Source organism: Gymnogyps californianus, chromosome 2 (genome assembly GCF_018139145.2).
Source record: "Gymnogyps californianus isolate 813 chromosome 2, ASM1813914v2, whole genome shotgun sequence".
Classification (NCBI taxonomy): Eukaryota; Metazoa; Chordata; class Aves; order Accipitriformes; family Cathartidae; genus Gymnogyps; species Gymnogyps californianus.
In genome coordinates this window covers 96,864,680-96,888,650 of record NC_059472.1, presented here as the reverse complement: position 1 = coordinate 96,888,650, position 23,971 = coordinate 96,864,680, and the positions used below count along the sequence as shown (strand labels likewise).

General features: G+C 40.1%; 1 protein-coding gene across 2 annotated transcripts in view; it reads right to left on the bottom strand.

Moving 5' to 3' along the window:
• HIVEP1 (HIVEP zinc finger 1) overlaps window positions 1-23,971 on the bottom strand; it is a 117,443-nt gene that overhangs the window by 10,537 nt on the left and 82,935 nt on the right. For both annotated transcript variants that reach the window (XM_050891270.1, XM_050891271.1), the window contains 4 exons: window positions 14,365-20,318; window positions 7,648-7,781; window positions 6,099-6,274; window positions 3,951-4,055 (listed from right to left, as the gene is read on the bottom strand). In XM_050891270.1, the coding sequence (XP_050747227.1) occupies window positions 3,951-4,055; window positions 6,099-6,274; window positions 7,648-7,781; window positions 14,365-20,318 (6,369 nt within the window). The remainder of the gene's footprint in view (window positions 1-3,950; window positions 4,056-6,098; window positions 6,275-7,647; window positions 7,782-14,364; window positions 20,319-23,971) is intronic.

The window sequence follows — 23,971 nt, the reverse complement described above, 5'->3', positions numbered from 1 at the left end:
AGAAGGGTTTATTTAATACTGCAGAAAAATTAAAGTTTTTTTAATATATATGTGTGTGTGTATATATATATAAATACATATCTGCAACTTACAATTAGATATTTTCACTGGTGAAGTAATGACTATTTTGGGATAAAATTTCTCCATAGAGACCATTTAAGTAAGTTCTGCCCATCTACTGCTTTCATTAGTAAATAACTACCTTGTGCAAGTTTACGCAGGTATACCATACCACTCATACATTAGCTTACATATCAAATATAACAGCCTTAAAGTTCATAACTGTTTTAATTTGAAGACAAATTATTGTTGTTTTTAAGACTGCATAGCAAAATGTTGGGTCAACATGGCCAAAGAGGATATCCCCAGTTGCAGTCTGTCACACTAAACAGTTCACCTCGTCTGACAATTTAATTCAGATATTAACATTCCTTACATTTTAACCCTGTATTTTGGTGATAAGAACATTCCACAGAGCAGAAGATGAAAGATAAATGGATGAGGGAATGGTTTTGAATACAAAAAGCCAGGCCAGAAAGTATTTACTAATACCCCAATGATGACAAGTCCAAATACAAAGAATGCTATGTTAAAAGCTCTGATCACATACAGTCTCAGACAGCTAGAGAGCATCTTTTTTTCCCTAGACGCTACAGCACAACAAAATTTCAGCTTCTCAGATTACTGGAAAAACAGGCTCTGTGTGTGTGCACGCGCACCTCTGCATTCACGATTGTGCCCAATTTTGCACTCCCTATTCAATCTGCATGCACTATTAATCTGTACTGCTATCAGGTCAAAACTGACTTCTCATATGAATCTAAAAAATTATATATTCAACTAATTGTGATTGCCTATGCTTTAAAAAAACTACATAAAAATAGAACTAGCAAATTCCGTAGTAAATAAAAGGTTGGTGGCTTTGTTAAATTTCTGGCTAATTCTCTAATTCAAAGTCTGATGGAAGACATACAGCTTAGTTATTTTAAGCAAAGGCGCAGACATTTTTATTGCCATAAGAATAAGCAGTATTCCAAATGTTCAGATAACAAATTAGTTACAGACCGACAGATAGACATTCTACAGGTCAGGAAACAGGCCAATCTCGCACGGCCTATGGGAAGAAGAAACTTTTTTCCTGAGGTCATAATTATTTCTTATCAGATTTTCTGCACCTTCGTCTACAGCATCTTACATTGCCTTCCAACTAAGGAAAGAGGTGGGACTGGGCAGACCACTCGCTAAGAGAGAGATCATTTTTAACAACCATGTAACTCCTGAAGTAAAAAATGTACGCGTTTAAAGATGTCGTTTTTTAAAGCACCGAAAGGATACATGACGCAAACCCGTCAGCAACACACGTCAGAGGGAGGAGCGGTGAAAGGGCCAAAGATGTGACGCCACGAGTGCAGCTCAATACCCAAGGCCCATCACGTTTTCCTTTGTGGGTGATATACTGCTGGCAGGGCTGTCCCTAGAGCCCAGACCTGGCACGAGGGGTGCTGGCCCCGAATGCAAGCTCTGCTGCGCTGCCCTGGGCAAAGGGCAGCCAAAGAGGTGGCTGAAGTCACTTTGTTAACCGAGACTGCCTAGACACCTCAAAAAAATAAATAGATCCAATCCCATTCAAATGTAGCCAAAAAATTAGCACGTACAGGATTTTGGAGAGGGCAACAGAACCACCTACATTTAAAAAAGCATGCATGCAAATACTTCACACTTTTTTTTCCCTCCTGACTCTTTGCCTTAAAAATGGGCCAACAAGCAAGTTTCTGAATTATCATGAGAAATACCTTCAAGTGTGGCTAGGTCAGCTGAGAGATGAAATCACATTTTTAAAGTGTACAGTTACTCACTCAATTTACATCGATAATTGTAAATGCCCCATGTTATGCAGCAACTGGAGAGGCTAGACTGGTTTGGCTGCAGCAAACGCATGTTTATCACGGGCTTAATTACGTTGCTTCTTGGATGGGACTTTTCTGCTGAGCTTTGTGATGCACAGCTGGTTTTGCTATGGGTACCTGAGCCAGATCGTTTAGAAAAGGTAGGGGTTTTATCACCAAGTTGTTTTTTGTTTTGGAGTTCTTAGTTAAAGAAAGAAGTGCTACCTGCTCTATTCTGAAAAGTAAAATTAAAGAACAACCCCAAAACATTGCGGTCTCAAAATTAATTTTCTGGAAGAATTTCATGGATTATGTAGCAAATCCTGTTGAATGTTTGTCTTGCCTTTTTTCCAAAATAGAATATTTATTTAATTAAGTAATTACTGTGCTGAAACAAAGAATGTATTTCAGGGAATATATAATATATTTATACTATGGTTACACACACCTGTACATGGTACGTAGAAAGAGAGAGTCTCTCTCCCTCCCTCTCAATTAGTCTTAGAGCCAAAGAAAAGCAATCTTTCAACAGATGTTTGAAATGGCTTACTTCTACTGGGTGTTACTGATAACTCTGTTAACATTTGAAACATCTCCCATTACATTATAACCACAAATGCAGTTTTTAATGTATGCAATTGGAAATATCGATTTATCAATCAATAAAATGTTTTCAGTTCCTAGTAAATGGAAATACCTGTTCAGCTGTAGTTTATAAAACTAAATAAAATGTCGAAAGCTACAGAACATTGCTTAAAAAAGTTGCGATGATTTTTCTGTCATGTGAAGGCTGAAAATGTTAATGAAAACTGTTAATCTGTGAGAAAAGGACAGTAATTTGTACTGCCGCTTATCTTCTGCGTTATTTATTTGGTACCTCAAATCGCAAAGGGGGACACGTTTTTAGCTTACCAAAAAAAAAAATATATCGAAGAATGCCAAAAAGGGAAAATGCAGGTTTCTTTGTACCTAGCGCACTACTGAATCATACCAGCTGAGTCATATTCCCAGCATTATTTAGAATTAGATTCAAGCTGATTCGCTTATTCTGCTAGCGGTTGTCATATGGGAGCAAGTGCATTCATCTTTCTTGCCCTTTACTGTTTAAATAAAGATCCCCACTGCTTTCTTTTCTCAAAACCTCATCCGCAAACTAATAAACTATTCCACTGAAAGAAGAAAAATACAACAAGGCAAGGCAACACAACTCATCTCCCTGCTGAGAAACGGGAGGAAGGAGGAAATGCCACCAACGCACTGAGACACGCCGAGATCCGAAACAGACCTAATGCACAATCCTGTTCTCCATCTCACTGCGTCTGGTACAGCTACATCTTTCTTATCATGCTGAGCAAAACCCACATGAACCCAGTTTGGCCCTCTTTGACTGTCCTCCATCTCATCTCCTCTTCAGCGGAGCCGTCTCGGGATGTGGGAAGTGCAGAATTCCAATTATTAGCAAACACATTCATTTTGGTAACACTCTCATCACTAACGGAGAAGTAGAACAGGTCAAGATGAATAATGGTCATAATTTCTAAATGATCTCTATCTGCTGATTTATGCCCAATTATTTGTGAAGGAGGACAGAACTCTACACTGGAAGATGATTAGCCTCCTTGCAAAGCACTCAGCAACGTATCTGTGATTTGGGTGGCATGTTAGTGATACAATTTTTATGCAATGTGCATCTCAAAAGTTTGACAATTTCATCCACAACTATTTTCCAAGAAACACTACATTGGACTATCTTTTTCTCTAGGCAAACAGCTGTTTTTCTGGTATTTTCAGTCTTGTCATATTTATCTGTGAAACTGATAAAGTTGAACTGCATAATACTTTGTGAAAAATTCAGCAGCAATTTATCTTCAGCATATGCTTGTCAGTTCTTTTGGCGAAAGTTTTTCCAGTATTTCTTGCTCCCTTGGACTAGCTTCTAAGATTTTTTATCTCTATCGTTTCCCTGTACAAGAATTTAAAAGCTTTGGAAAAGAAAGGGTAAGAAACTGGGATGACAAAATAAATACAATAATGTAGTAAAGAAAGAAGATTTTAATTTCTTACCAAATTCTTCTTCTCCATCCTGGTCATCTATTAAGCCTACTGAGACTCCCAAATCCATGCATTTCTTGCTATGTGCCTTTGACTTCATATGTTTTGTTAAATTTCCTTAAGAAAAAAATGAAAAAAATTAACTGCTCTGTGACTATACAAATGTATACAAATATACGCTCAACATGTATCTTATTCAGCTACATTTATAACCACCTGCATAATTTGATTTCATACTTGATAGAAGCTTGCCCCTCAATGCAAGCTGTCAGGGGCTACGGCAGATTCACCATCCTGAATGCTACGAGCTCTCTGGCTACATTTCACGAAGTTCTTTATTGAGATAAAATACAATAGGATGGAAATCCTAGATGATGATGTGCTTTGCATTGGTGTAAAAGATCCCTCATTTGTTTATGGCAAAGTATAAAAAAGGCTGATTCAGTCTTCAAAGTCATGCTGACAGAAAACTATCACGTGAAACTAAAGTTCATATCTTGCAGCTCTTTTAGTATTTGATGGATTCTATTTTTAGTGTAATAATTTTCACTGCTGACCTAAACAAACATCAATTTTATTCAAAATCAGAGCATGAAAATATTTGATCTGAATCTCATAAGTGAATGCATAACTGCTGAGAGGCCCCACAGGCTGCTCTCCCCCTTCTCCTCTGAAAAGAAAATATGGCAAATATTATCAAGAAAAGGTTAAGAGTAGATCAGAGGTCTGTAAATTATGATATTTGTGAAATGTATGTTATTACAAGTAACTGCTCACTTTATACTTAAACCTCCTATTGTCTCTCAAAAAACTGTTTCTTTGAGGTATTTCAATGGGAAAAATTACAGTGGGTGAAATGGTGATTCTTCTATGGTTATGGAGTTATTCCCGCTTTGAAATGAAGGTAGTAATTCACCCCACATTTTGAAATAATTGTTGTGAAGCTGTATGACTATATTGACTCACAAATAGCAAATTTCCCAGCTTCACATACCGCATGCAGTTACTGGCTACACTGTCCTGTCATGAAGGGTGGTTTACCAAACATCAAGCACCCAACTGCGTGACTGACTCTGCCAGCAGTAATGGCAACAGCCGGGCATAGCAACTGCAGAAGAGGAAGCGAATACAAGTATCTGCTACAACTGAAGCCAGGGAGAATTTCAAAAGGGCAGAACTTAATTACTTGAACTTGGCCAGCACGCCTACTCTGCAAAAACCATAATCAGAATTTATTGGGTTCACACTCCAGCATTTCATGTTAAAGGCAACATGATGACCCAGTGTGTCAGGATGCAGCGACAGGTTTTGACACATCTAAAGACTATCCATTCCACCTTCTGCAGCACTGGGTTATTTCTTGGAAGTTTTCCACCCAGCTGCTGAGTGGTCTCGAACCCACTAAATATACAAATGTTTCTGAGGTTACAGCTGGGGGGGATTATTGCTAAACGATGTTCAAAGCCAAGAAAAATTTTACTGCTTAGAATTTTTTCACTGAAAGTATTTTGGCTGTGAACTTCTCCTGCCTGTTTCACTTATTTTGAGTCCTGGATCTACCACTGTTTAATACGCCGCCTACTTAAACTAGGATGCATTTAAGTATCTGGTGCAAACAGGCTTTAAAAAGTAGGGTCCATCTTTGGGTCTTAGAAGGTCAAGTGGAAGTGAACCTTGTCCTTCAAGGGCATAAAAAACATTTTAATATAGTAATTTAATGAAGGCCAATTTCTTTCCCAATTAGTGGAGCACCAATAGGAGTACAATGTATGTCAATGTCATACCTCCAAAAGATCACCGCTAGGGACTTTAAATTCTGTGTTCCCATCCCTGTCTAGGATGAGCAGCTAACTGGCTCACTTGTCTTCACCTAACTTTCATCGTACTCTCATATGATTTCCCTCTTCCACTCCAATTTCTCACCCACTGTGGCATGCCACACAGTTCATTCATATAAAGATGTGATTATCTGAATAAACATACAGAAGACAAAGGAAAAGAATGGAATCAGAAACTACAAATATTTGAAGCATTACACAATAAAACTCCACAGAGAGGCAACTTCTTTATCTCACGAACCGCCAAATGTGAGAAGAAAAGAATTATACTTTAAAGTAGAAAGAAAAAAGGGGAGAAATGTACACAGAAAAGTACCCCTACCTTTAGTTTTGAAGGAAAAGTTGCAGTAATTGCAGTGGTAAGGACGGACATCTGTATGTGTGCGAATATGCTTCTTCAGCATGCTGGGTTTCTTGCAACGTATTCCACATTCTTCACAGATATACTTCCCTCTCCCTCTCCCCCGAACATACACATAGTCTTCATTTGACTTATACCTAGTAACAGTACCATAAGGGTAAGGCAATTAGTTGTAATGGGAAAATGATTCTAGTTAGAAACCCTAATCTACCGGAATTTTAAAAATAATATAATAGATGAAAATGAATGACTGACAAAACCAATCATGCTCTCTTTCTGCTCAACTTCTGCATTCATTTGTTAAACTCATATCTAGATTTTTCACTAGGTAATCATGGACTTGTTCAGGAATAATGGCGTATCTTTTTTAATAAAGGTACCGTTCGATACTAAGCATTTAAAGATTTCAAATTTCCTCTTCGCAACACAGGAACATACTTTTAAAAGTGTCAGCTCTTGGAAGCAGGTTTGGGCACCATGAGGAAGCTTTAAAAGAGCATCTTTGAGGCTCTGCGTTGGATGCAGAAAAGGAACAACACTAGTTACGACATGGGAAAGTCTTTAAAATTCCCTGTCCGTGCGCTCTGGACTCAGCCTACTAGGACTGTCTCTAGATGGAAAAAGTCATTCAGATTCAATTACACCCTTCATATCTCCGCTCAAGGACGGCAAAGGTTGTGCTTAGCTTTTGTGACCTGGTCCCTGCAACGTTTGGCTCTGAGCAGAGACACGTAGCCATGTTTTATCTGGGCAGCTGGTAATGGCTTAACTGCTGGCCTAGACTGGATTCAAACCGGGAACCAATAAATGGAAAGCCCTAGAGCCTGCCACCTATTATGAGAATAATAAAATATGCACCATTTGTGCTCAAAGTTTTCAGAAGTGTCACTGGCACTTTTCTACTAAAAAAATCTGTTTTATAAGATGTTGTGCATGGCACAACACTGTGGCTAAAGCAACTGTTATTCATATCAGGCAATCGATTTAAAGTATTACAGTGCACGGACGAGGGCTCTCAGTAAATATTTCCATGGCACTTTTCAAATCAGGAGTTCTCCAGCCTGTGTATGCCACAGCGAACTGCCAGACAGAGACTGTACCGCAGTCTGCTGCTTAGCCCCTGGACTATATCCTCTCCGGCTACAGTTATACAACCTTATTGCAGAACAGGTATTATTTATCACATAAGAGAAATATAGGAAAAGAATTTACATCTGTGGCGTATCTAGCTGCCTTTACTGCTGATTAATGTTTGTCCTTTGGAAAAAAAAAAAAATGAATTGCACTGCCTACTGTTCTTTATTTCATTACCCTCCCCTTGTAACTCTCATGGCTCCACGCTTCTGATGACTTTCCATTTTTCTTGGAAACATAAACCAACGTCCGCAGACCACAGTATGGGAACCGTTATTTAAAATAAATCATACAGGAAGCAACATCTCTGCAAAGTCTAGAATCAAGGAAAAAAAATCTTCTCAATGATATCTAATATACAAAGTACAACACTTGCCCTCCATCAAATATTTTAACTCTTCTTGGTTCAGTTTTGATAAAGGAATTTTCTTTATCGTGCTCAGTGCTTGATTCAGAGTTTTCCTTATTGCTGAATTCAGTTGCAGCCATTTTTTTTCTATTTAATGCTCGCTGAAAGAAAATGAGATATGCATATCATTAAAATTTGTATATTTCAAATGCCATTCAAACCTGTAAGTTATGGTGAATAAAAGCATCATAAACCCCACAATTATAATAACTGAATTTTTTTAAATGTTGAGATACATGAAACAAAAAATATCTTTTGCTAAACTTCTCTATTATGCATTGACTATTTGTGGACTGGTAAATCTATAATGGAGACTATGGCACTGCAGGAAACCAGGAATGCTTTGAATCTGCAGTAGTAGATGCCTCTCTCTTCTGGGAAGGTGAAGGTGACTTTTTTAGCTCACAGATAGCCTTCTATAGAGAAAAGATGCTTACAGTCAAACCCAATCGCTTCCTGAACGGCTGCAGCTTCGCTCCTCTGCCCTCAACGCGGCAACTGGACCATGCAGACGGGGCTCTGCAGTTGCACGATACGCTGCCCCCCACAACCTGACAAAAAGGGGGAACCTGTAGTGCACAACCAGTTACCCGTGCTTTTCCCCCACTGCTCAAGTCCTGACGTTCCAGCAGCACATCCCCAGCTCTAGCTGCCTGGTGTCTACCGCCGCAGGGCAGGGGCAGGCGGAGGGAAGGGCTTCCCTGACTGCTCTCCGTCCCATGGCTGCGGGTCTCGGGTCTCACCCGCCGACCCACCACCCAGCAGCGCCTCATGGCTGGCAGGGGCTGCTTGCCCGCGGCACAGCAAAGAGGAGCAGGGCGGGAAGGAGGGGTGTACCAAGGGAAGACAATAACAGGTAACATTTCTGATTGCTAATGTTTTTCAAAAAATATACCCGTTTTGCTGTGGAAATTGACTGTTCCCAATGCGGTGAGGTGAACAACAGGGACTCCGGAACCCTTCCAAAGCAGGACTCCACACTTAATTCCCACTGCCAGACCAAATTACAAGAAAAAGCATACCAGTTGTCTAGCAGAACAAAAATAAGTTTCTCCATTTCCCCTGATTATTAATTAAGGAACTTTTTTTTTTTTTTTTAAAGGAAGATGAGTTCCCCCAACATTTGCCAATTAAAATGTACTCCTTCCAAGTCTAGGATATTTATAAAATGGGCAACAATGAAGGAATGATCCAATTAGCCAGCAATTATTACTGCTGTATTTATAAACTGTTCTACCCACGTAGCTGGCACACTTACCACATTTGCTCATATTGATAAGTGAATAAAATGATGATAGAAAAAAAAAGTCTGGCCTTATGTTTTCTACTCATTATAAAATTTAATGCTGTAAGCTTGTGAATTCTTGGCAAGAGGAATGACTTCACTGGCTGACTTAAAATGACTGATGAATTACACTGGTTGTTACATATATTGAAGGGTGACATCATTCTGGCACCCAGCCCTCGCCCATAGTCCTCCATGCAGTCTCAGCCACCGCCTTTACTTCCCACCTGATGAGGAATGTGGCTGATGAGGAATTAGCACACATCAGAGGAAAAGCATCTTCCTATTCAATTCAAAGCCCTAGGAATCCACACAGGCTGCAAGTACTACTCCAATTCGTATGCCTTCGTGCAGCCCTCTGATTGATTTGGGCTGGATTTTCAAATATCTGAGCAGTTCTACCAAAGCATACATGACAACTCTGCCTGTGTGTAGGAAGAAAGAAATTTCACCCTGCATGTTTTAACAGCATTCATACAAGGTGAAAGGAGATGATGTTCTGGATGAGAAATATCAGAAGTGGAGCCTACTCCAGTAATTGCAACTCAGCCATGTTGTAGTTCCTATACACTACCTGGCACATGAATTGCTTTTGTTTCCACTGCAAAAAAAAAAGAGTAACAAGGTGACATTTGTAATTTAATAAGAAAAGAGTAGCGGAAAAAACAGAATACATACAATAAACCCAATACCACATAAACATTCCCAGCAGCTGGAATAATGCAATCTTTAAGTGCCTGATCTTTCAATCCTAAATACTAAGTATTCTTTCCAGATTTAATTTTCAAGAATGAAAAGACAAAGGAAAAAGAAAGATTCCAGAAGTATTTGGCCCAAGTTGTTATCCAAACTACGGTGAAACAGCGTTACAATAAATTGTATATTCACAAAAGCACCTAGAGTGCAAAAACTAACACAAGGCCAAATACCTCTGGATTTTCCCCTCACCCCTTCTTTTTTTTAACACATATGTTTATGTACAGACATAAGATAGCCTAACATAGGTGTTCAAATTACTATTTACCTCCCACTGATGTACTTTAATTTACTGGTTGTATGCTGTTTTAGCAGTTGTTTCAGTGTCTTAAACATGCAAAATGCTACTATCACAGAGATACTCTAATAGAAACAGCAAGTTTCTGTCACAGAAATCTACAGAAATGCTCACTGACAATGAAAAAAGCAGTCTTTTTAGTTTCTATGAAAAATTCCAAATTGATGCTGAAGGACTTGGGTCCTCTGTAAAGTTTAAAGAGCAGCCAGTCTCTAAGGAGCATGGGTTTCTTGTGTGGAAATCCTTTAACGTAGCTCACCTAAAATCCCCCCAAACCCCACATGTACTGGTGGAAAGGGTAGAAAAACGGCAGCGCTGTAAAATGTTCCTCTCCACGATTACTTATGCCTTCCGTTTCTAACACAGTCTTCTCTCTCTTCTCCCATAGAGACGAGGACCATGATTCATTTCTACTTTACTCGTTTTGCTCAAATTTAACTCCACTGTCTTCAATTACTGGTATAAAACTGGAAAAAAACAGCTCTTAGGACTGCCCAGAGACCAGAGCTCAATAGATACTTCTGGTACTTTACAACATCCCTTGGAAAAAAAACATGCTTGCAGCCTGAATCATCAAAGTTATAAATTTCAGATTAGAATATTCATTAAACATTTTTCCCATTGGCACATAGCCACTTGAGGAAAATGTTTTTAATATCTTTAAACTTTTACTAGTTTACACATAAAAATCTTCTGCATTTAACTACTTTCCAGTGGTGAGCTGGACTGTTGTGGTACATCATCCAAGAAAGGAAAGCTTTCCAGTTAGAAGAAACTTTCCATTCTTCAGCCTATTCTTGCTCAAAAATCTTCACCCTGGAATACTGCACACATTACTGATTTGCTTTAGAGAGGGGAGCCAAGATCAATGCGGGGGCTTGAGAAAGGGCTCCTGATACAATACCAATGACTTCAGGTGAGGAAAACTGTTGAAAAATAACAACAAATAGAACAATAAAATAAAAAGAGGAGGGAGATAAAATAAGCCTTTTCCATGCAGGTGAACCTCTTGTTACACTTTAATGTGCTGTACTCATTCCAGGAGCTTCTTTCACAATAACGTTTTGTGGTTTGTTCTCTGAATCACTGGAACGTGGCAACTTCACCTATTGCCTCTGAGCAGCGAATTGTGAAGAGCAAACAAAGTCCTGGGGTTCCTTATTGTTTGCATTTTGTTCACATGTCTCTTCATTTCCCATGGCATCTATTGTTGAAAGAATTGCCTTTTTTGTGACAGTGATTAGTAGTGGTTATGCAGCAGTATGAGATCTCTGTAAACACGACTTAGTTCTGGGGGCAAACCCAGGAACAGTTCAGTGAGTCGCTTTATCTTGGTGAGAAGATCAGCAGTTAAAGCCCCACGAGCAGAACATGCCAAATCACTCTGGAAAGGGCTACGACTGTGAGAGACGAGGTGAGGCATAACAGTGCTGCATTTTTATTATTATTTATAAATTGGATTATAGTAGCACTTAAAGCTCTCCGTCAGGTCAGGGTTAAAATGTGCAAACCACTTGAGCAAACACAACCCCCAGAGACTTGCAATCTAAACTGTGGTTCCTGAAGGAACTCAGGACCCCGCCAAGCTTTTAAGCAGGAAATCAATCACTTTTTTTTTGAGAATTATTTGCTAATCTGTTTGTTGGCTTTGGTTGGTTTTTTTTTTTTAATGGAATATTAATTTCCAAAAGGACCTCCAACATTTTCCATCCTCAGGCTCAACCAGAAAAAACAGTAGAATTACTGGGCCTGAACTGAATAAGGAATTTCAGTTTTTGCTTTCTTTAAACATGGCTTCTGCGAGGAAGTTTCCAAGTTGGCATCAGCTATTCCATTACCAGGTCTAACTGGAGACTGGTAATACAGAGGTGTATTGTAACAGCATCATCATCATCATCATCATCCTGGAAAGCAGCTGAAATCCTGCTGCCTGAGTCATTAGAAGAGAAAGCAGACAAACTCTGGAGGTGTTAGGTCATAGTACCTATCAGGTCTTTGAAATTTTTAATTTCTGCCATCCTATACCTTGCTCATACAATCTTAGATGCCAATTAAACTTTAATTGGTGCTTTCTCACTGCACTTTCTTCCTTCCTAATGGCTCTGAGTAAAGCCTGTAAATCAGCCACAAGCAGAGCTTAAGGACTCTTCATTTTCACCGTGCTCATGCGCTTCATTCAAAACGTCAGCAAGAAAGACTGAAGAAAGATTAGTAACTGTGGTTCTTTTGTGGCAGAAGCACTGTACATGTACCTGACAGCTGCCTATTACAGCATTTAAGTACTCCTAGAGTATTTAAAAGGGTGCTGTCAAAATATTTTTCAAAATATTATTATCCGTTATTTATATTCTAAATAGAATTTGTTTGTAGACAAAATTTGTTCTTCAAGAGGCACGCAGTAGCTTTGTTATCAGAGAATTTCTTCTGATACACTGTTCTTTAAAAATAAAACAAACGTGAGTCAATGACACAACTGATGTGAGACTTGCCTTAGAAAGAATCGCTCAACTATGTACAATGAAAAAAGCTAACTCTTCAAATTCTTTTTTCTTTTTTTTTTTCTTCATTTAGCACTATTTAAGTACAACATCTCATGAAGTGTATGAGGGAGCAGGCTGAAAAAGGTAATACGAGTTTAAACAAAAGGCAGCACGCTAATATGGAACCAACAATTCAATTCAGTTACAGCACTGACACAAACTCAGCAGCCTGTATGTATTTTCTGCACGAAACATTACAGATAAAGTTTTGACCTCCAATATAAATGTTAGTGAAGTCTTCCACTGGTTTCAGGAGGACCCTGTTTAACTCTAATGCTCTTTTGGCCTGAGGGGTTTCAGCATATCTTCTTGACTCCCCCTGTAACTCTGAAACTATTTCTTCCTCTTACACAGAGTTTCTCATCCTATTGCTGTTTTCCCCACCGACGACTTTGTATCTTAGCAAAACATTTAGCAAACACAGAAACATCCCAGGGTGACCTCTGACAGCAATAGTCTCTGTCACTCAACATCCACAGAAATACGTGTCCTTTCCCAAGGCTGTGGCACGTCTCCTTTAGAGCGACTGCCGCCCTACGGACCCCAATTCCCAGCCCGATGCCTGGAAAGCTTTGCCGACGGCAGACTGCAGGATTAGGGCAAGTTATGATTGCTTTCAGCCCACCACCCCCCCCCCTCAAAAAAGTTTTCTGTGTCCTAGACATCTGAAGGACTCTGCAGAAAGGGAGGTCCACAGCTAACGCCCGTTTTTGCCAGCTCTGAAGAGCAGTTTGGCATCGCGCACATGGCGTACACAGCAAAGAGGAAAGAAGAGCGCAAAACCGTGCTGTATGCCGAGGCTCTCTTCAAAAAGCTTTATGGCTTCACTAGATGGGACGATAAAAGCTAGTATTGGATCCATTAAATAGACATGGCCACATAGGCACGGCCACCCCTTGCCATACTATAGGGCAGAGAGCCACCTTTACCCATTCACAGAGGTGGTTCAACCACTAAGGAACGCCAAATCCAGTGCAAACCAGCACACCTTTGGTCCTGTCCATAACAAAACTGTCCAGTGAGTGAAATCCTGATTCACACATATGCAGCCCCCAGACAGCTACAGAAATAACAAGTGACTACTTTGCTCTGCCACATCTGACTCTGGAATGACACAGTGGTTTATGTGGGTCACAAACATTGCCTGGAGTATATTCTGCTGCGCAAGATTTAACGTCATCTTTGGAGCTGTATCGATCCAAGAAGTTGTCAGTGGTTTTATGGCAGCCGTAATTTTGTTTTAAACTTCGCTATTTTTGTCATTATTTCACACCACCGATTAACCTAAGTGGGAGAGAGAGAAATGGTATACTGCTCCTCTCACAGTTAGATGATCAGCAATGGCAAAAAATGTTTTCATGGCATATCCATGGACACCTGTTCAGGCTGAGCACTCTTTTATAACAGAAAATACCAGCTGACTTTTAAGACAAAATATGCAATTATGATCTTAAATGAACCTGTTCTAAGTTAAAAGTGTTTAAAAAATATTTATATCAGAACTATTTTTGTTCTACCCTTTGCATTTAAAAAATAGCCAAACACATTCCTGCCATGAAAAACACTTCATATACAGATTTAAATCCAGGAACTAATTTCCATGAAAAGCGATAAATCCTTATAAACAGGTTTCTTAATGGAATTACTTAAGATCTTTTTAGCAGTTTGAGCCAACATAACTAAAATAAATAAGCACATATATTATACATGTCAGGCATATTACATTCACTAAAATATGAACAAGCATGATTTCCAAAGCAAATCCTCTGTAAACGATCAGTATACTTCAAGCATAGCTTAAGTACCTTGGTTAAGCTGTTCTTCCACTTGCTCGAATAGACCAATACATCAGATCTAGGATGAGTAGTTCTTGCTTGAGTGTACAGTGGTTTTTCAACTTTTTGTTTTGAATTGAGGAGGGAGAGAGCTACCTTTGTTGACAAACCAAGTGGATTGGGATTGTTGGGACTAATGGTCCAGGTAGAATAGGCTGAGATTTTCTGATCGTTTTGCAGCACATGCAATGGTTTTCTCTTCAGGAGGTAACACCAGGTAAAACTCGTTGTGGTCTTGAGGCTTGGAAATGACAACCTCTGCATCTCTCCTGCATTCATCGCAGCCAATGTAGTTACAGGCTTTGCTGGGCCCTGGCTATTGATGTGCTTGCTCTCATTACTGTTACTTGGGGACCTTCTTTCTTGACTGCTACTTACAGCCTTGAGAAGAGAACTCTGATTGTTCACTGGAGACGATTCAGACGGTTTTCTAACTACAAACACCGGCGATGCTGAAGACTTAAGGTCTTCAGATTCTGGTGACTCCTTTAGGGTTTCTGAAACCCCAGTGTCAGAGCAATGACGGTCAGGCAACAGCAGGTCTGAAGTACTAGCTTTGCTGCTTTTTTCATGCTGTGCAACACCATCAGGATCTAAGAGGTGATTTTCAAGAGGCTCTGTGGTGCAAACCTGTCTTACCAAAACTGGTTTCTTTTGCTTACTAGTAGGGTCATTAGATCTAACGTTCAGTGAATGCAATGGTCTAGCATCTGTCACGCAGGCAGCTCCACTCTCGTCTTTAACACGTTTTTGCTGTTTTTCCATGGCAATATCTAAACTGTTGGCTGGGGAAAGCATTCGTTTACTTGAAGCTGTAGCTTCTGGTTGAGGGAAGAGTCCGCTAACTGGCACTTTCTGAATAATATTCAAAGAGCTTGACAAAGGTGAATTTCTGGTTCCACTTTCTGGTTGTGAATTTTCAAATTCAAATGAATTTGGCAAAGTCCTCTGATGATCTTTGTGAGATTTTGGCAGCTGAGTTTTGCCTTCAAGCGTTGGCACTGTCGCAACATTTGTTTTGCAAACAGATTGATTTACCTGATCCTGGGTCACTAAAATGTGAGGAAGGGGTGTAACAGTTGCAAAGCCATAGGAAGGCATACTACTGTGAATACGGACGGGAACCACAAAAGGAGGAATCTGATGTATTTGACTGCTGCAGTTATTAGGGACAATTTGCTTTAGAGGAGGCACAGAATATGGATTAGACATGTCAGACAGTTTAGTCTGTAATTCAAAGGAGGATGCATTCTGGTCTACCCCAACTTGACTTGGAACAGTCTGAGTTGATAAAGTATTTTTTAGCAATTTAGAAGAGTATGGCTGACCTATATGTAATGTTTTAACTTGGAGCTGATACTTTGGAGCAAAATAATCCTTTTTTTCATTGGGATGACAAGAAAGCGCATATGTGCTCACTTGTTCCCCTGGGGCTGATGTTTTAGTAGATGTCTGGGAAGGCTGATGAGTCGAGGATGGCTGTCCTTGATTATTCAACACATGATCTAGAGGCTGCTCAACCGAAGACAGGCTAACAGGATTACAAGTTTGAATTGCAGAGTGAGGCCTGGAGTGAGTCTGTGAATGCTGAGTACTTGAAGGAAATTCCACCGAAGATTTGCTGGAGGTCTGCAGCCTGTGCAATGGCACTGTGGGCACATCCGTAGCGTGAGCTGTCTGAAATGAAGTCGTCGATTTAACTTGAGGCTGATGATTTTCTGGAGCAATATTTAAAGAAATTTGTCTTACAAATGGCCCCCTCCTCCGTTCTAGCAGAGGCACATGTCCAGTAACTCCATTTGCAGACGACACTTTCGGAGCGGCTATCTCTACAAGCGGGGCAGGTTTTGATGGAGACATGCTTCCACAGTCGAAAGACTTACTCCTGTAGTCCACAACCTCCATTGACGGCTGCGTGCAGCTGATTTGCTCCGAGGCGGCACGTCTCATTTCCCGGTAATGAGGTCCAGGCACAGCCAGTGCATGCGAGCCAGCGGGAATCATGAGGAATTCTGACGACTTACTAACAGGCTCTGCTTTGGAAGGGTTCTCAGCCTTCAAAGTTTCATCTTTATCGAGTGAAGCCGAGAAACTGGAGGCATGAGACAAACTACTCTCCCGACTTAGGCTTCGGGAAAGCGTGGAGTCAACGCTTGATTCGGCAGATGAATGCTCCATTTCAGCCAAGCGAATTCTTTTCTTCTTCGGTGGAAGCTTTTCTGTTGGCAATTTTGACAGCGTTTCGCTGCGCTGTGGCCAATTAAACCTTTCTGTCTTTTCCTGATCGCTGCATTGGTTTTCTTGGTCTCTGTCTGGTTCTTCTGTGACCAGTATTTCAGGAACCTGGATGTTATGCTGGCGAACAAGTCTTGACGGCTGAAGTGGTGCGTTTCTCTCATTAGAAATTATTTGGCTTCCCTGAACTTCCCCTCTAGGTGCTTCTGATGCCAGGGGTTGATGATGCTGGGGAGTATTCAGATGAGAGTGTCTATCCTCTTGGATTACAATTGTATTCAAAGAGCGGTGCTTTGCAACCTTGTTGGGCTCTTGAGAAGAAACTGGTGAAACTCTTTCAAACGACTCTAATTTCTCAAATGAGCTATTTCTGCTCAGTGAATTGGTGTGCTGTATTACTGAAATGCCAGTCCCTTGTCTTTTCAACTCCACCTTTTCTTGCATAGCTGAACTTGCCTGCTTTTCAGTGAGCGGGGCCATCTTTGGCTCAGTAGTCTTATCTGTGCCTCGAGCCACAAGCTGAATTTGGGAACTCTGAAGCAGAAGGTTGCTTGGCTGTTGTGATCCTACCACTGTTGTCGCACTGTGTTTTGACAGACTGGAAGAATTTGCTGGCTTGCTTTGGCCTTCTGTGTTCTTTGATGGTATGCTTGTATCATTTTGCTGTGGGTCATCATCATCGCCAACACTCTTCATTTTCCTTCTTTTCCTTATCTGGGGTGTCTGCTCCCAGACGCCAGTTGAAGTAGTGACTCTGTAGTGCAGAATTTGAGGCTGTGTACTGTTTGGAACAGTTTTATGCTCAGGCTCTCGGATTGCTGCCTTAGTTTTAGGTCCATGCAACTCTGAACAATAAAATTTCTTGTGGTTTTCAAAATTTTCCAGTTTTCTGTATCTGTTTCTGCAGGTTTCACACTCAAACATTGTTCCTCGCACCTGAGGGGACTTCTTTGTTTTTTCTAAATTTGATCCCTGTGCCAGGGACTTGCTCCTTTGCAATAAAGATTCATTTGATAAATTACACCCCAGATAACTTTCTTCTACAGATCGCACCGGTCCAAGACCTTGGCTTTCACCAGTAGAAGAATCTTCTATTGCTGCCTGTCTAACAAGGGTCCGAGGATGTCCGCCTTGGTTCAGTGGAGTAGCAGGTCCTGATACAAAAACATCATCGTATAAAGAGCCAATTTTATCATCAAATGACTGACTTCCTCGAAGGGGATGAGAGGGAGGTATTACATTTGGAGGTACTGCTGAGTAACTGGTAGTAGGCATGGAATTACTTCGTGTTATAGGTAAACAGTCAAGGGATGGTACAGAAAGAAGAAAAACTTGCTTTGATTTCTCAGTGGGTGTGAAAGGAGACTTTGGTATATCAGAGCTTGAGCTAGTTCTTCTTCCCATGGGCTTTAAATCAAACTGGAAAGAATCCTTAAATATGTAGGATTTTGGTGAATCTATGCTTCCTCTTCTCGAAAGAGATGTTCTTCTTGGTTTCACGCTATCTAACTGTTTGTCATCCACAACAGCTTCATTATCAGAAATTAACTTTGAGATACGCTCCTCAAGAGTTTTTGTTGCCATGGGAGGTCGCATTTGGCCAGAGAGAATCAGATTTTTTTCAGCACAAACAGTTTGTACCACTGATGCTACCACGCCACTTGCTCGTGGCACACAGGGCAGGTTTTTGTTTGGATCTTTCTCAGAGGTCAACAATCCCCTTACAAAAGGAGCTGGTGGGCTCATTGTTTGATCGGCACTTTCAGAACGAGAGAAATAACCAGAATCAGTACTACCTAAACTTCTGGGGCTCAAAAGACATTTTCCTTGCTGATCTTGGGAACCATCGGTTGCTTGTTGTCTCTGGAGCTGAGCATGCACTGCTCCTACTGCAGATCCCAGCTGTTCCTCTAATAGGCCCATTTCTACTTTCTGATGTTGCTTCATGTCATTCTCCTTGAATGAGGCTGTATGTGTTAAATTTGACTGAAGAGTTGTCACTTTAAAATCTCCTTTTCTCTGCGCTGCAGCAAGCTCAGGTGCTGGTTCTGTTACTTTTGGGCTATCGGCCCTTAATGGAGAAACATTTACAGGATGAACTACTACTTTTGGTAAAGCTGCCCTTACTTGAGGTTCTGTATCACGTAACGAAGAGTCACCTGGTATACAATCTGGGTTGCTTAAGGGAATAGGGCTTCCTTTCCGCAACGTTTCTGCACTCGAAATGACTTTCACTATTTGTGCAGGTTCCAGTTCTTGATCATCTTGTCTTTCATCAGCAGTGCCTTCATCTTCACTTTCACCGCTTTCTTCCACATCTGAATGAATGCTAAGTGCTTTGTCCGAGTCATGAGATAAGAAGAGGCCACCCGAATCTGGTTGTAGGACAAGTCCAAGTTTGATAGCATGTGCATGAGATTTTTTGTGCTTGTACAGATTGCTTTTAGTTTTAAATGAAAACCCACACGTCACACAGGGATATGGTCGCTCTCCAGTATGGGATCGGATGTGCTTTTGGAGAACACTGGGCTTGGCACAGGCCCGATTGCAATACTCACAGACGTATTTCCCCAGCTTTTTAGGCTTCTGGTCTTTCAAGAGGTTACATATCTGTTCTACACCATGGTTTACAACTGATGCTATCTGGGCTGAATTATACATGGGACCTATAGACAAGTGTGTTGAACTCGATGTGCTAATTGACAAAGGTGAAGACGAACTAGCTAGTAACTGGTTTTGAGGAAAAACCTGAGTTACATTGGAAGATGAGGTGTGAACGACAGACGAAGTTACTGCTATGCTGTATATCTGCTGGAGCTTGGTGTTTTCTTGACTCTGCTGTTGCACCAGCGATCTAGTGAAACTTGGACACATAACAACCTGGTGATTTTGTTGACTGGTTTTAGTAATAAGGTCTTGTGAATGAGAAACTGATTGGCCTTGTGCTTGTCCAGTCTTGGCTGTTGCTGCTACATGCACATTGTTTAACGTACATGGGTAATAGTGAGGTCCAGCTGCAAACTCATGCTGTGACAAAGCAGACTGATTTGGGGCGCTCATTGTATTGGACGTGAGACTAGAAGAGGTGCTTACAGTTTTATTTGGTCTCAGTTTCTCTATCTGCATCCCATAAGGGGGGCACTCTTGTGCTAAGGTGTTCAGTTCAGGCTCCATAGCTTTTAATAAGACATCGAATGCAGTACGTGTACATGTGGATGATGTACTGCAGTCAACAAAATTAATACATTCATTACTGTCAGTCTTTGTTTTACTTGATGAGGAGTTTGAGAGAGACTTCTTCTCTGCTGAGTTCAGTTGGTTTACATCAGTATCCTCCGCTGCCTGTTTACCCAAATCTAAGGACTGATGCGTCAACGAAAGCTTTGTCTGCATTGATGTCTCAGATTTGGTTGTTTCAACACTTATCTCACTACTAAGTGCTCCCCCGTTTTGTTTGGTACATTGATTTCCATTTTGCACGGGTAGGTGATCCTGTGCCGTGGAGTGTTCAGAGGCATCCGGAAGAGCTTTTAGCGGTGAAGGGTCTACATTTTGCTTAACCTTGGCTTCGGCAGGGCTTCTCAAAGGCGATTTTGGTATTTTTTTTAGATGGTTTTCAGTCACAATCTTTTTTCTTTTCACACCCTTAATTGTATCTTGGGTTCCTCTAGTACCAGCATCGGTGATTTCTGTTAAAACACAAAGAGAATAAAAAAGAATATTAAAACTGGATAATGCAGTATATTTTTATTTATACCATTTTATCACCTCTAAGTTCAACAGTAAGCCCAGGGGCAACACGACTGTCCATCTCTCCAGCCTCCAATACTTTTTTTAACAGTAAACGTATCTTAGCAAAGATCTATTTTGTTTTCACCTAAAAAGAGCAATGCTTTCTAACTGATGCTGTAAGACATTACAAAAGTAATTCACTATAGGAAAAGCTTCAAAGGAAATGTAAGAAAAGAAAGGCTACTGAAAGAATATTTTAGCATTTATAGCAACTCCTTTTCAGATAAAGTAAAAAGAAATCTCTCTCTTGCACTTGTTTAAAAATTCAAATCATTATAGCAGGAAAATGAAGAACCAAGACACAAATCCGTTTGCATGTCGTGTTTGTCACTTTTTCCATCTATATGTTGCAGTAGTCAAGGAATGAAGACAACTTCCTCACGGTTATATTTGTAAGTAGATTTATCATGGAAACGGCACAACCACCCACACCATCTGTCAAATACTGTATTTCAGAGCTCCAATTACTGAACTTCAATAGCATTTCAGATGAGCAACTACTGTGAAAGAATAAAATCAGTCACACATAACGATTTTCTACTTGTGCATCATGAAACAAAATAAACTAAATTTGAATTATTTCATTACTAGCTACGCTTGTTGCTGATTTTAAGCAGGTATGCATGTGGAGTTTCACGGGTGTAGTGAAGAGCAAATGAATTGGAGTATTATTCAGCAGAATAATTTTGTAGCAAGTACTTGTATTTGTGCAGAGTCCAATTTCCTCTATAATAAAAAATACATATAGACTGAATTTCAGTGTTAAAAGCTGATTTTTTTTTTATAGATGCTTGATGTTACACCCCTTTGTTTACCTCAACAGTGTGCTATTTAATCTAAGTTATTTATTTATTTATTTTTAACTTCTTTCCTAACATACACTCAGTCATAGCCACTGCCTCAGCTAGCATCACTGGTAGTGCAGAGGAAGCCAAATATTAAATGGATGTAAATCCATTTTCTTAAGCTTCTTTTATAATTCATTCATTAGGCTGTTAGCCAAACTCATATTCAACTGATCGGCAATATTCAAAGCAAAGGAAGAATCTGATGTGACTAGAGGGCTGATGTCTCTGAAAAGGTTCAGCTGCATACACATTTTGGGAAGCACTACTAAGTAACTCCACGTAGTATGCTTACCTGCACAGTTACCCAGGAACAGAGGTTTATGTGCACTTCTAGGTAAAGAACAGCCTTAAGACAACGTATAAAGGGACAAAATTCTCACAGTCAACTTCACAAGGAGGTAAGTGGAGAAAGCTCAGACTTCCCAGTACTCATCAACCCTATGGCCCCCTTTGAGTGGCACGAAGACTATCCTCTTGCAGAAACACCAGCTGGCTTCTATACTGCGGTGGGAGGAAAGCCAACACATAGTGTGCATCTGCAAGAAATACTGGAACTGATGAATCCAGGGTGAAATTCCTGCTCCATGTAAAGGAAATCCAGGCAATGCCTAGAGCTTGTCTAGCAGAAGAGAATGCAAAGTGACCAGTAGAAAAGAAAGGCAAGAAGATGTTATGTTTTTTCCATGCCAGAGCATAACCCAACTGGGATGTGTGCTAATGCCAGATACTTGGAAGTTCAAAATCCCATTTCCAACTCGATGCCAACTTAATGTACACATATATTCATTTAGGCTGAATGGATATTCAGGAGATTTCCTTGCAAACTGAAAGATTAAAGACTACACATCACACATAATGTATTGCAAATGTGGAAGTTCTGCAGAACCTGACCTACTCCTCTCTCAGTCCTACTAGAGGAAGTTTAACTGTGAAGAGTAAGAGACTGTTTTGTCACATTCAGCAGTCCCATGAAAGGGATGCTCAAATCCCTTGCCAGAACTACTGGCTCCGAATCCTAGTTATGGGGACTTCATGCTCCTCTTGTGCATCCAGAAAGAAATTTCTGCAGTAACTGTTCACTTAACCTTTAAACAAACTTTGCATTTATTGCTTTATCACCAAAACCTATTCATATTAGACTGGATTTAACATATGCAAAGCCAAGCAGTCTTCCATCACAATGTTTCGTACTTTCCATTGCTTCATGATTGAACGAGTGGCTTACACTAATAAGTTATCATCAATATTATTAATGGTGATCTTTTTAAAATCATAGTCTACTGCAACTGTTTTTTCTTCAATAACAACAAAAACAATTTTACACGAATCAAAGAGAAAATAACAAGGTAATTATATAAAAGGGTGCTTTTAGCCATGGTTTGGTGATCTCTCTGAAGCATGGCCACGTTAATTGAGCATAAGTAATTTGGTTCCTTTTATGCACACACTGCAGCTTTTATCCTGTCACAATCACGCCTCCACACTGATCATGCTGCTGGTGTTTGTACCAGAGTGCTACGGGAAGAGCCGGGCAGATTACACATAGCTAGGAAGGTAAGAGTGCCAGGAATTGTGAACGTCCAAGCAGACAAACGTACACAAAAAAGACTAAGGTGTTTTATACTGCAGTAATTGAACAATCAAATGATGTGCTGCTTCCTGATGCCTCAGAATATTAAATAACTATTACTTCTGGGTTTCAACCATATAGTGCAGAGGAACAAGCATACTCAACCTGTACCATGCTAGTGAACTGGAAACCAACACAGCTGAGAGGTGTAATGTGGCTTATGAAAGCCTTAAAGAAAGTAAAAATGTATCTCTAATCTACCAATCAAGCAATTAAAAATATGAATCCATTATGAATACAAGATCAGAATTTTCCTTAATCTATTTACTGCTTTACTTTTTAAAAATGTTGTTCAACACATGCCAAACCATAAAAATTGTTCAGGAAAGAAAAGGAAAGAAAAAAGAACAAACAAAGGCCAGTTATGCATTGCATTACATACAGAAATAGTAATTTTCTTTAGTCTTCACAACCACTAATTGTGCTGCTTCTACACCAATAAAATTTCAGTCTACAGAAATAATGAGAACTAGTTTCTTATTTGTATTCCCTCCTCTACATCTTTTGTGATTCCAGACATGGAGTTGCAGGTTTGCTTCAGTGTACCACCTATAAAATCTTGTAAAATGTACTTTTTTGACAATGGTTTTACAAGGCTTAACAATAGTTTAAGTCCTGTGCTCTACTTTACTCCTGGATAATTTAGAAATCCTTACTATTAATGGAAATATTCACCTTATGTTTAATAACAACCAAATTTCTAGCGTATTTGGGGAAAAAAGGAATGCCTGACAACTTCGTTTCACTGATTTTTAGCTTTTCGTTCCTTTTGTATAAGTCTTCTTTTTGTATTCCCTGTTTATGTGGAAGATATTCCATCACACGTTTGTTAATCTACAGCTACATGCTTGCACAAAGATCAACTGCATCCATATTTCCAGAGGCAACAACAAAACTGGTGGCAAGCGTCAGTCCCAGAATGTTAAACACTCCTCTGCCTTTCAGAGCTACAAACTTTCAGAAGCGCGATAACTTGCCAGGGCCGTGTACCCACATCAACAAGCTGACACTGAACAAAGACAACATAAAAACATCCTCATGTAAGGGGGGGGAAAAAACCCCGAAGTTGATC